Source organism: Cetorhinus maximus, chromosome 8 (assembly GCF_964194155.1).
Source record: "Cetorhinus maximus chromosome 8, sCetMax3.hap1.1, whole genome shotgun sequence".
In the NCBI taxonomy this organism is placed as follows: Eukaryota; Metazoa; Chordata; class Chondrichthyes; order Lamniformes; family Cetorhinidae; genus Cetorhinus; species Cetorhinus maximus.
In genome coordinates this window covers 77,963,722-77,978,673 of record NC_135886.1, presented here as the reverse complement: position 1 = coordinate 77,978,673, position 14,952 = coordinate 77,963,722, and the positions used below count along the sequence as shown (strand labels likewise).

The following is a 14,952-nucleotide window of genomic DNA, read 5'->3' as shown; positions in this document are numbered from 1 at the left end:
TAGATATTCTCCTAATCAGAGTGACTTCATATTTCAAAAGCATAACTGTCAAGACAAGATCTCCTGTATTTTTTCTAATAGCTTCTGTACGATGGGAGTAATTAACAATTTCACGGCAATATTTCTTGGATCTCATTCAGTTTTTCCAGCCTTAACTAGCAACTATATAGAAGGGAGTTTAAGGTCATCAGGTGGTCGTACCAGGAGTCCACAGCTACTCTGCCATACCAGGAATACCTCTATAAATAATGAGCGTACTCTATTGAATAAGAGCAATTGAAAGCTGTACATTTTCCAACAAGCTCTGCCCAGATATTTTAACACTCATTAATACTCCTTCAGCTTTTCTCCTTTCTTTTCCTGGGAAGAAATAATTGTCCCCTTTTAAGTAATCTTCCCATCGTGGTTCATATTCACACTTCAGCCTATGCTGCACAATAAAATTGTCAAAGTAGTCCGGAAGCACAAAGCATGTCATAAAAGACCATCAGCACTCTCATTACTATCACATGGTTCAAGCTGTTCTGTTGAGTTCTGCTGCTTAATATTATTATGTGAAGTGCACAGTATTTCAAATATTTTCAATTTCTATAGTGTGCTTTTTGCAGTACCTGTTGAAAAAAATTTTTGGTTGCTCTATTCTTATACTGGCATCATTCAACCTACCATTCGCTACCTGATCTTGCCCAATGACAGCACTGAAGTCAGGAGGTTGTGGTTTCAAGATCCACTCCAGAGACTTGAGTAGAAACTCTAAGCTGACGCACTAGTGCAGATACTGAGGGGGTGCTGTATTGTTGGGGATGTTGTATTTTGTATGAACTGTTAAAACAAGGTCCCTCTACCCTCTCAGGTGGATATAAAAGGTTTCATGGTACTATTTCAAAAAAAGAGCTGGGGAGTTCTCCCTGGTATCCTGGCCAATATTTATCACTCAAATAATATAAAAACAGATCATCTTCTTACTGTCATATTTCCTGCATTATAACAATAATAATTTATATTTATATAATACCTTTAACATAATAAAACACCCCAAGGTGTTTTACAGGAGCATTTTAAAACAAAATATGACACTGAACCACATTAGTTCAGATGACCGAAAGCTTGATCAGAGAGGTAGGTTTTAAGGAGCCCCTTAAAGGAGGAACAAGAGGTAGGAAGAAGGCACAGAGGTTTAGGGAGGGAATTCCAGAGATTAGCACCGAGGCAACTGTAAGGCAACTTTCAAATATGTTGTTCTGGGAAAGATGGGCTTGAATTTAGGAGGCAACAACATGTTCAAGGACTTTGGAGAGGAAAGGGTGGTTGGAGTTGGGGCTGTAGCTTGCAAGGATAGTGGGGTCAAGGGTAGGTGTTTTGGGGGGTGATGATAGTTGATTTAAAGGAGAAAGGGGCAACATGTGAAGGGAGAGAACCATTGAAAATATCAGCTAACACAGGGGCTAGGAGGGGATGTTGGATGGTCGGCACTGGTTGCTCTTTAAACATTCTTCTTTGGCTGTAATATACATTTGGGCATCTTGAGATCATGAAAGGTGCTAAATAAATACAAGTTGTTTCTTTTTAGAGGTTTCCACATATAGATAATAATAGCTGTTAAACATTGTTTTGCCAGAATAGTATTGGGAGTGTCTTTAGAAATGTTTGAAGCCTTGATTTTTTTTTAGCCACTAGTTCCAATAAATATGTGTTTCAAAAGCTCTTTTCTACTACTGATTGTCTCAACATGTCATCATCATAGAATGGTTGCAAGAGCTCTGCAATAGCAACCCAGTGAGTCCCACTCTCCTGCCTTTTCCCCATAGCCCTGCAAATGTTTTCTCTTCAGATAATGAACCATTACCTTGTTGAAAGCAATGATTGAATTTGCCTCCACCACACTCTCAGGCAGCGCATTCCTGATCCTAAACCCTCGCTGTGTAACAAAATTTTTTCTTCATGACGCCTTTATATATGAAATTAAGTTTTCACACTAATCTCCCTCATAGTCATTTATTTTCCTCTCCTACCAACTCTATTTAAATAAATTTGTCAGTCACCATATTTAAATAAATATCTTGCAGTAATACCATCTCAAAAGAAGATTCACATAATATTCATAAATCATACATTAGCTCCATTGTCCAAGATGCTATAGCCCTCTGTGTCATTGTTGCCTTATAATTCATTCCCAGGTTCACATTGTTTTCTGACCTTGTGCTAAATCTATGTGCATCAAGTTTATTGTTTTTACATCTTCACATTCTTCTCATGAAGTCGTGGAAGGATTTGCAGACTGATAAATGGTCCGACAGGTTGCAACATAAGTGCTCCTTCTGTGGTCAAAACCATCTTTATATCAGCTGATAGGGTGGTTGGTACTATACAGGAAGAGACTTCATGCACTCCCACAACCCATATAATGATGCAGGGGACACTACACAAGCAGATCCAGGAATGTGTGAAGCCTGTACCTTCTAACTCGAGAATTAGGAATTAGGCCTGAATTTTTCGGATGGCAGGGTCTCCCTTACTGCCATCCAAACAGTCGGTGGGGAATACACTCAAAGTGTCCTGCAGCCATTTCATGCTCAAATGAGCGTTAAGTGGCTGCAGGCAGGACTTCCTCCCCTCACTTAGGAGGAATTTCCACTTTAGAGAGCTGCCGGCTAACTTTCCAGTCCCTGCAGCGACAAGAGCTGCAGTGGACTGAAGAGAAAGTGCACCAACATGCCTGAGCCTAAGTCCTGGGACCAGAGGACAAAGTAAGTTTAAGGGATCCCAGGGCGGAGAGGGTAGGGAAGGCTGGGGGGGGCGGGAGGGCGATTGTGCAAAGGGGGCAATTGGTGTCTCGGGGAAAGGTTGTTGTGGGAGGGCGCTCCAGCAGCCTTTGGACCTTAAGGAGTGGGGAGAGGGCTTCCGATGTAGGTGGCCCCCTCCTTCCTGCCCGAGATCTAGACCCCTTCTTTATCAAGCTTCCCGCATGCTAGGTAAGCCTAATAATTGAGGTTGGGTGGGAAACAGCCCTTAAGTAGCCAATAATTGGCCGCTTAAGGGCCTCAATTGGGGCAAGGGTGGGCTTCCCGTCCGAGGCCTTGTCCGCCCCAGCATAAAATCTTTGCATGGTCGAGGTGGGCGGGAACCCAGAGGGAATCCCGTTCCTTCAATTTCGTGCACCCCGCGCCTAAAAACCCACTGGGGGGGAAGAGTGAAATTCTGGCCAAAGGCTTGCTCTGCTCAGTCTCTATATTTCTAGATTAGAACCTACTCTGCATTATAGACTGGATGAAAACACTATGAGTATTATACATAGGAGCACTGTAGACCAGATCACAGATGTCTGTTATAGACCGGATCATCATGCTTTGCATTACGTGCCGGATCATTATCTTTCGAATACTAGTCCAAATTATAGCCTTCTTCATTATAGATTAAAGCATTACACTCTGTGATATTGATCAGATCATAACTTTGTATTTGTCATAGATTGGAGCTTTGATGAAACAAAAATATAGTGGAACAAGTGGCTCTGGTTATCTGTTCTTAGTTCTAGACAGCTTTCTAACTGCTTAATATTTCAAGAATCTACAATGGCAAGACATAGCATGCATGCATCAATCAAATTAGATCTCAGACTAAGAGTTTCAGACATATTTAACATTATTTCCGTATTGTTTAGAAAAATTGTATTGGAGTCGATTCATTCACTCTACACAGAGATTCTGCACGTGGGAAAATGGACAGCAAAAACCTGGTCTGGAAGCACTGAATGATATCTGCCCTTCCACACAACTGCAGCAGGACTCCATTAAATAGCACACAACATCATAAAATATATCTCATTTTTTGAACTCAACAACTTCCATAAGATTCAAGCTGTTAAATGTGTGTCACAATGAAGTGCCCATTTGATGCCAATAGATTTTCTGAGATGTTTAGGGAGAGAGAGAAACCTGACCAAAGAATTTATTTTTCTCTTACATTTAATCTACTCATGAAGGAAGCAATAAATGAGGAATTCATAAACTATCTATTGCTGTCCTCCCAGGGAAAGGATAATGAATGGGCAATTGTGTTTTGCTGCAGTCAACGATCATTGAGTGTACTTAAGAACATATCACAAAAAGCATTAAGTACACAATGATATAGCTTAACAACCAGACATCTGTTCATGAAATTGGTTCCTGTTGGTATGTAATGGAAAATAGCACAGGAACTGCTGAGATATGCACACAACCAACAAACCTTTATCAATATTGACATATACATTTCTCATTTTTAAGTACTTATCAGGTTATTTGCTTTTTAACAAAAAATAACCACAAAAATCCAAGCAGATCTTGCATTATTTATTTGAGAACTGGTTATATCAGTTATAATTTTTGAATGTTTTCTTTATTAGAATCTTCCAAACGTTAGAAGTTGTATTCTTTTGGTACCCCTATTTTTACGATGACACAAGTTAACACTGTGGCCTTGGTTCTGTCCCCTCTTCAAACTTATAACACTTCATATTCAGGTCCCTCTTATCCACTTGTATACCATTTCATCTGTGTGCTGAGCACATGAGTTTTTGCATTGTAAACATTTTCTAAATGAATGTAATTAAAACTTATGTAAAATGAAAAATGTAAACTTACTTGACTTGGAGAAGATGTAGTTTGTAACAATTGCAGTAAATGTGATTTCAGTAAACCTGATGATTTAATGGTATCTTCCCCTAGAAATATGTTGGCCTGGACAAACAAAATATTAAAGAATATTTAAATGCAAGTTTTATTTTCTACATAACATCACAATAAGTTTTTGTCTGAGGAGTTTTCCTCCTGCAATCCAATCATTGACCTCCTCAGGGCACATGCAAGAAACAGGCAGCTCCTAATCCATAACCAATACACTGGTTAAGAAGCATGCAACTGGGATTCAGTGAGGAGATTCTCTCTTCTCTCCCTTTAACTTTGCATGACTCTCACCTTCCACCCCCCCACCTTTCCCTCCTTTTCTGTATATCTCAGATTAATAATTAAGGAGAACATTCAATGTTTGGAGGCCCTCACCATACATGTCAATGATCTGACTCACAAAGGCGATGTAATGCTTTCAACATCCTGCTTTGAAACCTGGACAATTCCAATTACAGAACCATAGATATTTATAGCATAGAAGGAGGTAATTTGGCCCATTGTGCCTGTGCTGGCTCTCAGTTACAGCAAGACAAAATGAAAGCTACAAACCTATTTCCTTCCTCTTACACATAGCTTGGTATTTACTCTGCTTCAAATAATTATTTACTTTTTCCTTAAAAGATGCAATAGCTTGTGTTTCAACAACCACCGCCTGCGCCCCCACCACACACCCCCTCACAACCTTTTTCTTTCTTTGTCCTTTCATGGGATGTCGGCATCACAACTATGTCACGACAAGCCCAGCATTTGTTGCCCATCCCTAATTGCCCTTGAACGGACTGGCTTGCTGGGCCATTTCAGAAGGCAGTTAAGAGTCAGCTGCATTGCTGTGGATCTGGAGTCACATGTAGGCCAAACCAGGTAAGGACGACAGATTTCCTTCCCTAAAGGACATTAGTGAACCAGATGGCTTTTCCTGACAATCAATGATAGTTTCATGGTCATCATTACTGAGACTAGCTTCCAATCCCAGATTTATTAATGGAATTAAATTCCACCAGCTGCCGTAGTGGGATTTGAACTTGTGACCCAGAACGTTAGCCTGGGCCTCTGGATTTACTAGTCCAGTGACATTACCGCCACACCACCATCTCCACTAGATAGAATGTATCTCCACCATGTTTCAGAATTTCAGCTGGGATTCCATTTGCTTCAGAGCTTTATTGTTTTTCAGCTGTTAAATGGCTTTTTGAACTTTTCTCCGGGCCAGGGTAGCACTGAGGCCAAGCCGGATGGGGTATTGAGGAATGGAATTGAGGATGTTCAAGTCGAAGACAAGGGACAGAATTTTGCCCTTGGTTGGCAGGCATGCCCCACCAGCTCGGCGGCGGGGGGGCAGCTGAACTCCACCACCGAAGCGGGCCCCGCCTCCATTTTAAGTGGGCAGGCCAGTTAAGGCCCGCCCAGCGCTCTGCCCAACAGGAAGTACTATGTGCTTCCTGTGAGGGGGGAGGGGGAGGGATTCCCCATCTGTCAAAGTGCGCTCTTTCGCGCATGTGTGCGAAAGAGCGCACTGCTCCCTGAGACTAAGAGCTGTCTTAGGGAGATTAGTGACAGGTTAAAAAAGTCTAAAAATAGAAAAGTAAAAACATTATTAACATGTCCCCCTCATGTGACAATGTCACACAAGATGGGATATGTTAATAAGAAGCACTGAAACTTTATTAAAATTTTTAAACACAAACATGAAACCTCATCCCGCCAGTGGATGAGGTTTCATGTATTATCAGAAGCCCGCTGCGGCTTCTGGCCTGCCCACCAACCTTAAGGTTGGACAGGCAGGGTCTTTAATTATCTTAATTACCCTGTCAATGGTTTCAATTGGCCATTGACAGGTCGGCGGGCGGACAGCTGATTTTGCTGTCCGCCCGCCTTCCTAAAGGTTTAAATGGACCGGGATGACATCGGGGGTTCCTCCCAACGTCATCCCGTGTCATTTTCCCATCGGCGAGTGGGCCCCGCCCCCAAATCGCCAACGGGGAAATTCAGGCCAAGGTCTCAGTTCAGGAGTTCTTCAAAATATTCTCTCTAGCAAGCACTGACTGCCTCTCTGTCCTTGATGAGCCCCCCTCTATGCTTGAATTTCAATGGGGTGGTCCTTGAGTGTTTGAGGCATGGATCATCTTGACAGCACTGAAGAAACCAAGGATGTCATATCCACGAGTTGCTGGATCCCCCACTCTTTTTATACCCACCATTTGCTCTTTATGTCATGGGTTTTATGCTGTACCAGTGTTTTCAGCTGCCTGTAGGACTGCTGTTTTTCTTTTGAGCTGTGGTGGGGTTTCCAGTCAATGAAAGTTCTGCACCTATACTTGACTAGGTCCTATATCTCTTGGTCGTTTGAGGGCCAGGCTGATGGAGTTGGTAGATTTAATAAGGCAGTGATCACTCAAGCAGTCATCAGTACTTGTCATGGCGCAGGTGATTTGGACATCTCTATAGCCCCTAGCTCGAGTGATGACATAGTTGAGCAAGTGCCAATGTTTGGATCATGGGTGTTGCCATGAGGTCTTGTGCTTGTCTTACTGGTAGAACAAGGTGTTGATCATGACAAGGTTTTGTCAGAAGGAGAACTCCATTGGAGTTTGTTTTCCTTACCCCTTCCTTGCCTATTGCACCCTTCCAGAGATTCACCATCTTCCAACTCGAGTTGAAATCTCTAAGGAGAATGAGTTTGTTGCCTATTGGGACTCAAGACTAGGGATTCCTCAAGGTTGGTGTAGAATCCTTCCTTAATCACGTCTGTTACTTCAAGTGTAGATGCATATACACTGATGACAGTGGCATGCTGATTCCTCATTTGGGTGAGCTGGGCAGTCATGAGGTGCTCCACAGGGGGAGTTGTTGAGGCACCAGACACACTAATTTTTGATGGCGAAGCCTATTCTATGGAGGTGTTGTTCCTCTTCTGGAGGCAGTGCCTACTGGATGAGGAATCAAAAGCCTCAATTACTTAGCTGCCTTGCCACAGAAAGGAAACAGGTGTGCAATGTATTGTTTACACTTCCCACGTTATGCTATCAAAAACCTGATATTAGAACAAGGCAGGTATTAGAGTACTAGAGTATAAGGGACATGGGGTCTGCTTACAGGATTGACCGACACCACTGAATATGCGACAGTACATACAATAGACCTAAGCTTGTAACAATAACATATTCCAATTTACTTCTCACAATAGTAGTTTTTTATCTTGGTGAATTTATTGCTTTATTGCCCTTTCTAAAGTAGGGTGCCCAAAACTAAACACACAACTCTTAACTGTGGCCTAATCCTTGGCTTGCAATTATTTATCATTACCTCTTTGCTCTATTTACAAAATCCAAAATTGACCTGACTATTAGTAGGTAGTAGAACACTTCTGCAGCTTTTTATCTAATGCTTTCAGTCTAATTTTCATCCTTTGTAAATGGTCCATCGACTTTGACCCTCCGAGCTGAATCAATCCTTGTGGTAAATATGAGGGTGATTACCCTCAAGTTTCCACCAATTGTCTCTGTATTTGATTTTCAGGAGGCAAGAGAGATGGTTTAGTTATGACTCTTGCCTCATTGTAGCTGTCCCCCTTTCTTCCCACAGGAAGATTCTACAGCCTTCAATTGGAAGATTGAGAGCTGAGCTAGGCAGGACTCAAAACCTATGTTTACAATAACACTCTATGATTCTGAGTGTTTGTGCACTAACCCTTTGCTAATTAATTTCACTGGTAAATGAGATATTATGAGTATCTAGCAATGTTTATGTAGTAACATATCCTATTTTGCCTTGTATTCTTGCAATGCGCAACACATGTTCCCAACAAACTCTACAACAGACCTGATGGAAGGGCCCCATAAAGACTGCAATGTTAACAGCCATGAGGTGATATAGAGGAGTTACTGGAGCAGACCAACCTCCGCCTTTCTTCCCTTTCAAATAGTGAAAGGAAAATTCTATCTTGCCTTCAGTGACTTACCATTGAACTGATCTTTTGAATGTTGGTAATGATTTTTAGAAAGATGAACCTTTGAATTTCCCTCATCCCTTGTTCTTTATTTTATTCATTGTAGATATCATGCAAGCCATTTCAATTACAGCAGAAATTATAGCAGGAATATTGATGTAAAGGTATTCATAGAACATTGAATTCTATTTATTGCTAGAACACACAAGGTTTGGATGAAGAAGATCCATTTGATCTCATTCTTCCAGAAGATCATGACTATCTATTTTTCATTACAGATTTAATGACCACTTAACCAAGACAAGACTTTAGTGCATACCTAGATTCTACATGCAAGATCTGAAGTCTGAAGCCACAGTATTCTAACCTAAGGGTGCACTACCGATCGAGATATGGTGACATCCTAGGGAAGATTATCCACTGGAGTTATGCTTATTCTCCAATGTAGGCATTCTGCCATCTCCATGGACAGTGGCACTTCTGCGATTTTTTGCCAACAGATGTAGAACTTTGAATATACCTGCTCTATTGAAGATGGCTCTATTCAGATTGCATACTAATAATGGAAAATTGCCATTTAAGATATCTCCTATCATTAAAACCATAGCAATACCAGAGAGTTGGAATGCTGGTATATTCTTTTTGTATTATGTTGCTGTGGTAAGTGTAGCGTAATTGATTACAATTCCTCTGCCCAGGAAATGTACGTTTTTGAAATCTGCTGTCCTTACCTGGTCTGGCCTACATGTGACTCCAGATCCACTATAATGTGGCTGACTCTTAAATGCCCTCTGAACAAGGGCAATTAGAGATGGGCAATAACTGCTGGCCTAGCCAGCTACGCCCACATTCCATGAATGAATAAAAAAATAATTTCTTTAACTGCCCTGAGAACATTCAAAAACAGTCTGCAATGCCTGAAGCCTGGACGAGTAATGTTTCTCCCTCTTCCTGGCTGGGCTCCGCACTGCAGGTGGGAATCCCACTGGGAGCATGCCAAAACTATTCTAATAAGGCTGAAAATTCTGACTCCATGGGTAGAATTTTGGGTTCTGGTGTAGGGGATCCTGACTTTGGAGTCAATGAGGGTCTTGTGGGGAACAGTCACCTGGCGAGGCCCTCCAGCTTGAAAGAAGCTGCAGCCTGTCATTTTAGGTAAGAGATAGAGGGCACCTCCATCTTGAGGGATACTCAGCATCTTTTAAAACTTTTAAATTAAAAAAAATGGCCACCACTGTCATGCTACAAATTTAACACTACTATTCAAGAAAGGAGGGAGAGAGAAAAGAAGGAACTACAGGGCAGTTAGCCTGACATCAGTCATTGAGAAAGTGCTGGAATCTACTATTAAGGAAGTCTTAACAATGCATTTAGAAAATCATAGTATAATCAGACAGTCAACATGGTTTTATGAAAGGGAATTAGTATTTGACAAATTTATTAGAGTTTTTTTGAAGATGTAACTAATAGGGTAGATAAAGGGGAACTGGTAGCTGTATTTCCAAAAGACATTCGATAAGGTGCCACACAAAAGGTTAATTTGCAAGATAAGGGCTAATGGAGTTGGAGGTAATGTATTAGCATGGATAGAGGATTGGTTAATGGTCAGGAAGCAAAGAGTAGGCATAAATGGGGCATTTTCAAGTTGACAGGTTGTGACTAGTGGAGTGCTGCAAGGATCAGGGTTGGGGCCTCAACTATTTAAAATTTATGTTATTGACTTAGACACAGAGATAGAGAATTATGCACCTAAGTTTGCTGACAACACAAAATTAGGTGGAAATGTAAGCTATGAGGAAGACACAAAGAGGCTGTAAAGAGGTATGGACAGTGAGTGGGCAACAAGCTGGCAGATGGAGCATAAAGTGGGGAAGTGTGAAGTTGTTCCCTTTGGACATAAAAATAGAAAAGCAATATGTTTTTTAAATGGCATAAAACTTGTAAATGTTGATGTTCAGAGAGACTTGTGTGTACTCATACAAGGAACACAGAAAGTTAGCATGCAGGCACAATAAGCATTTAGGAAATCAAATGGCATGTTGGCTTTTATTGCAAAGAGATCGGAGTGAAGGAAGTCTTGCACAATTCTACAGGGATTTGGTGAGACCACACCTGGAGTACTGTGTGCAGTTTTGCTCTCCATATTTAAAGATATACTTGCACTGGAGGCAGTACAGCGAAGGTTCACTAGATGGTTCCTGGGATGAGAAAGTTATCCTATGATGAGAGGCTGAGTAAATTAGGCCTATATTCTGTGGAGTTTAGAAGTATGAGTGATGACCTTATTAAAACATATAAGATTCTGTACCTGGTTGAGGAATCCAGAACATGAGAGCACAGTCTTATGATAAGGAGTTGATCATTTAGGACTGAGATGAGAAATTTCTTCACTCAAAGGATTGTGAATCTTTGGAATTCTCTACTGCAGAGTTGTGGATGCTCCATCGTTGAATATATTTAAGGTTGAGATAGACAGATTTTTGGACTGTCAGGGAGTCAAAAGATAAGGGGAGTGGACGGGAAAGCGGAGCTGAAGCCCAAGATCAGCCCAAGATCATTAAATGGTGGAACAAGGTCTATGGGCTGTATAGTCTACTGCTACTCCCATTGCTTGTGTCTTATGCCACCATTATGGAGGGGAAGGGTAGCCTGCAGTTGCAGCTGGAACATGGTAGGTAGGGAGGGTTACAAAGTTTACCTGGAGCACTGGCCCCAGTCCGCCACCGGTAAGTTGCATCCAGGCAGCTGGCCCAGTTCCTAACACTTTTGGTGACCACAGGCTGACTGGCCAGTAATTTGTCAGAATTACTTTTCTGCCAGAAAAATGGTCCTGGGGTGGGATGCTGCCATCAAACCAAATTTTCATGCCTGCCCACCTCCATACACATCCCCACGAGGGTCAAAATTCTGTCCCATAATTCAAAGGTTTCCACTGAAGCATAAAAACACTAATCTTTACAGTATCTAAAATAACGACGACATAGTAAAGCCACATCTCATTGTGAAACCTTGGGTAGGACGGCTCACCACATCCCCACCCCCGACAAAGCAAAGTTGGTGAGGAGCCAACCCACTCCATGCCAGCCCGCCCGCAGCCATACCACGCTATGGGCAGGCTAAGTAGGGGCAGTGTGGGAAGAGGTTCCACCATTGGGAGCTAGGAGTGCATTAGTGGGCACTACCTGGATTGCAGCCAGGAAGAAGGTGGCCCAAGGAACCTGGAGACAGATAAATCCAGGGTCTTAGGGAGAGAGGGTTTAGGCAGGCTAGGGAGGGAGGCGCAAGGGGGTGGGGGTGATGTGTTTAATGCAGGAGGTGGGTAGGAAGAAAGGGGTGTTTCAATCTTAAGGAGGTTGCCCTGGATCCACAAAGGGCAGCCCCCAAAGATAATAACACTCCCTCCTTCCCACACTTTGAGTATTAAAAACAAAAAATCTGCTTGCTCACTCCCGCCCAACTGCTCACACCTACCGTTTTATGGCATGGCAGTGTATCATCATATGAACATACGAATTAGGAGCTGGAGTAGGCCACTTGACCCCTCGAGCCTGCTCCGCCATTCAATAAGATCATGGCTGAACTGAATGTAACCTCAACCCCACATTCCTGCCTACCCCCGATATCTTTTCACCCCCTTGTTAATCAAGAATCTATCTACCTCTGCCTTGAAAACATTCAAAGACCCTGCTTCCACTGCCTTTTAAGGAAGAGAGTTCCAAAGACTCTCACCCTATGAGAGAAAAAAATTCTCCTCATCTCTGTCTTAAATGAACAGTGACCCCCAGTTCTAGAGTCTCCCACAAGAGGAAATATCCTCTCCACATCCACCCTGTCAACCCCTCAAATCTTACAGGCTTCAATTAAGTTGCCCTTTACTCTTTTAAGTTCCAGTGGATACAAGCCTAACCTGGCCAGCGTTTCCTCATAAGACAACCTGCCCTTTCCTGGTAATATTCTAGTAAACCTTCTCTGAACTGCTTCCAATGCATTTACATCTTTCTTTAAATAAGGAAACCAATACAGTACACAATACTCCAGGTATGGTCTCACCAATGCCCTGTACAACTGAAGCATAACCTCCCTACTTTTGTAATCAATTTCGTTCACAATGAATGATAACATTCTATTAGCTTCCCTAATTACTATGACAGGTGTTAGGCTAACTAAGTTGTTTCCTGCTCTCTGTCTTCCTCCTTTTTTGAATAAAGGAGTTACATTTGCTATTTTCCAATCTAATGGAACCTTCCTCGAATCTAGGGCATTTTGGAAAATTAAAACCAATGATTTATCTATCTCACTAACCACTTCTTCCAAGACCTTAGGGTGAAGTCCATCTAGACCTGGGATTTGTCAGCCCACATCCCCAACAATTTGTTCAATACCACTTCCCTGGTGATTGTAATTTTCCCGTGTTCCTCCCCCCCTTCCATTTCCTGATTTGCAGCTATTTCCCGGATGTTACTTGTGTCTTCTACAGTGAAGACCAAAGCAAAACACCTGTCTAATTCATCTGCCATCTCCCTACTTTCCATTATCAATTTCCCAGACATACTTTCTACAGGACCAACGCTCATTTGGTAACTCTTTTCTTATTTAAATATCTATAGAAACTCTTACTATCCATCTTTATATTACTAGCTAGCATTCTCTCATACTCTAATTTTTTCCTCCTTATTAACCTTTTTGTCATTCTTTGCTGTTCTTTATATTCTTTCAATCTTCTGACCGGCAACCTGTCTTTACGTAATTATATGCTTTTTCTTTAAGTTTGATGCTGTTTTTAACTCGGTTAGCCACGGGTGGTGGGCCCTCCACTTGGAATTTTTCTTTCTCATTGGAATGTATCTATTCTGCGTATTCTGAAATATCCCTTTAATTGTCTGCCACTGAACCTCTATTGACCTATCCCTTAACCTCATTTGCCAGTTCACTTTAGCTATCTCTGCTTTCATGCCCTCATAATTGATTTTATTTAAATTAATATACTAGTTTTGGATGCACCTTTTCTCCCTCAAAATGAATGTAAAATTCAGTCATATTATGATCGCTGGTACCTAGGTGTGCCTTCACTATAAGGTTATCAGTTAATCCCATATCGTTGCTCAATACAAGGTCTAGTATAGCCTGCTCTTTGGTTGGCTCCAGAACATGCTGTTCTAAGAAACTATCCCGAAACCATTCTTTGAACTCTTCATCTACACTACCTTGCCCATCTGATTTTTCCAGTCTATAAGTAGGTTAAAACCCTCCATGATTATTGCTGTACCTTTCTGGCAAGCTCCCATTATCTCTTTTTTTTTATACTCTGTCCTATCATGTAGTTACAATTAGGGGGCCTGTATACCACTCCCACAAGTGACTTCTTGCCTTTATCATTCCTCATCTCAACCCAAACCGCTTCTATATCCTTGTTTCCTGAACTTAGGTCACGCCTCTCTAATGTGCTAATACCATCATTAATTGACCGAGTCACCCCTCCACCTTTTCATAACTTACTGTCCTTCCTAAATGTCATGTACCCTTCAATATTCAGGTCTCAATCTATGTCATCCTGTAGCCATGTCTCTGTAATGGCTATCAGATCGTACTTACTTATAACAAAAACAAAAATACCTGGAAAAACTCAACAGGTCTGACAGCATTTGCGGAGAGGGATACAGTTGACGTTTCGAGTCCGTATGACCCTTCATCATAATGTACTTATTTATTTCTATTTGCGCTATCAGTTCATCTGTTTTGTTTTGAATGCTATGTGCATTTAGATACAGAGCCTTTAGTTTTGTCCTTTTATTATTTTTGTAGGGTCTAGCCTTATCTGCTGATTTACTCTTAGAATTGTACTCTTTGTCCCTCCCTGTCACAGTCTGTTTATCATTTCCTTTATTAATACCTTTCTCTTTTACCTTGTCTCTGCTTTTTGGTTTACCACATCTTCCCAAATTTGATCCCTTGACCCCACTATTCAGTTTAAAACCCTCTCTACTTCCCTAGTTATGCGGCTCATGAGGACACAAGCCCCAGCATGGTTCAGGTGCCAGCCCAACAGTAAAGATCCCACTTTCCCCAATGCTGGTGCCAGTGCCCCACAAACCGGAACCCACTTCTTCCACACCAGACTTTCAGCCACATATTAATTTCTCTAATTTTATTTGTCCTATGCCAATTTGCATACGGCTCAGGTAATAATCTAGAAATTATTACCTTTGAGGTTCTGCTTCTTAATTTGGGGCCTTGCTTGTCATACTGACAATGCAGAGCCTCCTTCCTTATCCTGCCTATGTCATTGGTACCTACATGGACCACGACCACTGGATGCTCACCCTCCCACTTCACGTTCCT

General features: G+C 41.8%; 1 protein-coding gene across 1 annotated transcript in view; it reads right to left on the bottom strand.

The window, feature by feature from the left end:
- The window catches only part of klf5l (Kruppel like factor 5 like), an 82,624-nt gene that overhangs the window by 56,828 nt on the left and 10,844 nt on the right, over positions 1–14,952 (bottom strand). The window contains exon 2 of the mRNA XM_078547091.1: positions 4,623–4,718. Within this exon, the coding sequence (XP_078403217.1) occupies positions 4,623–4,718 (96 nt within the window). The remainder of the gene's footprint in view (positions 1–4,622; positions 4,719–14,952) is intronic.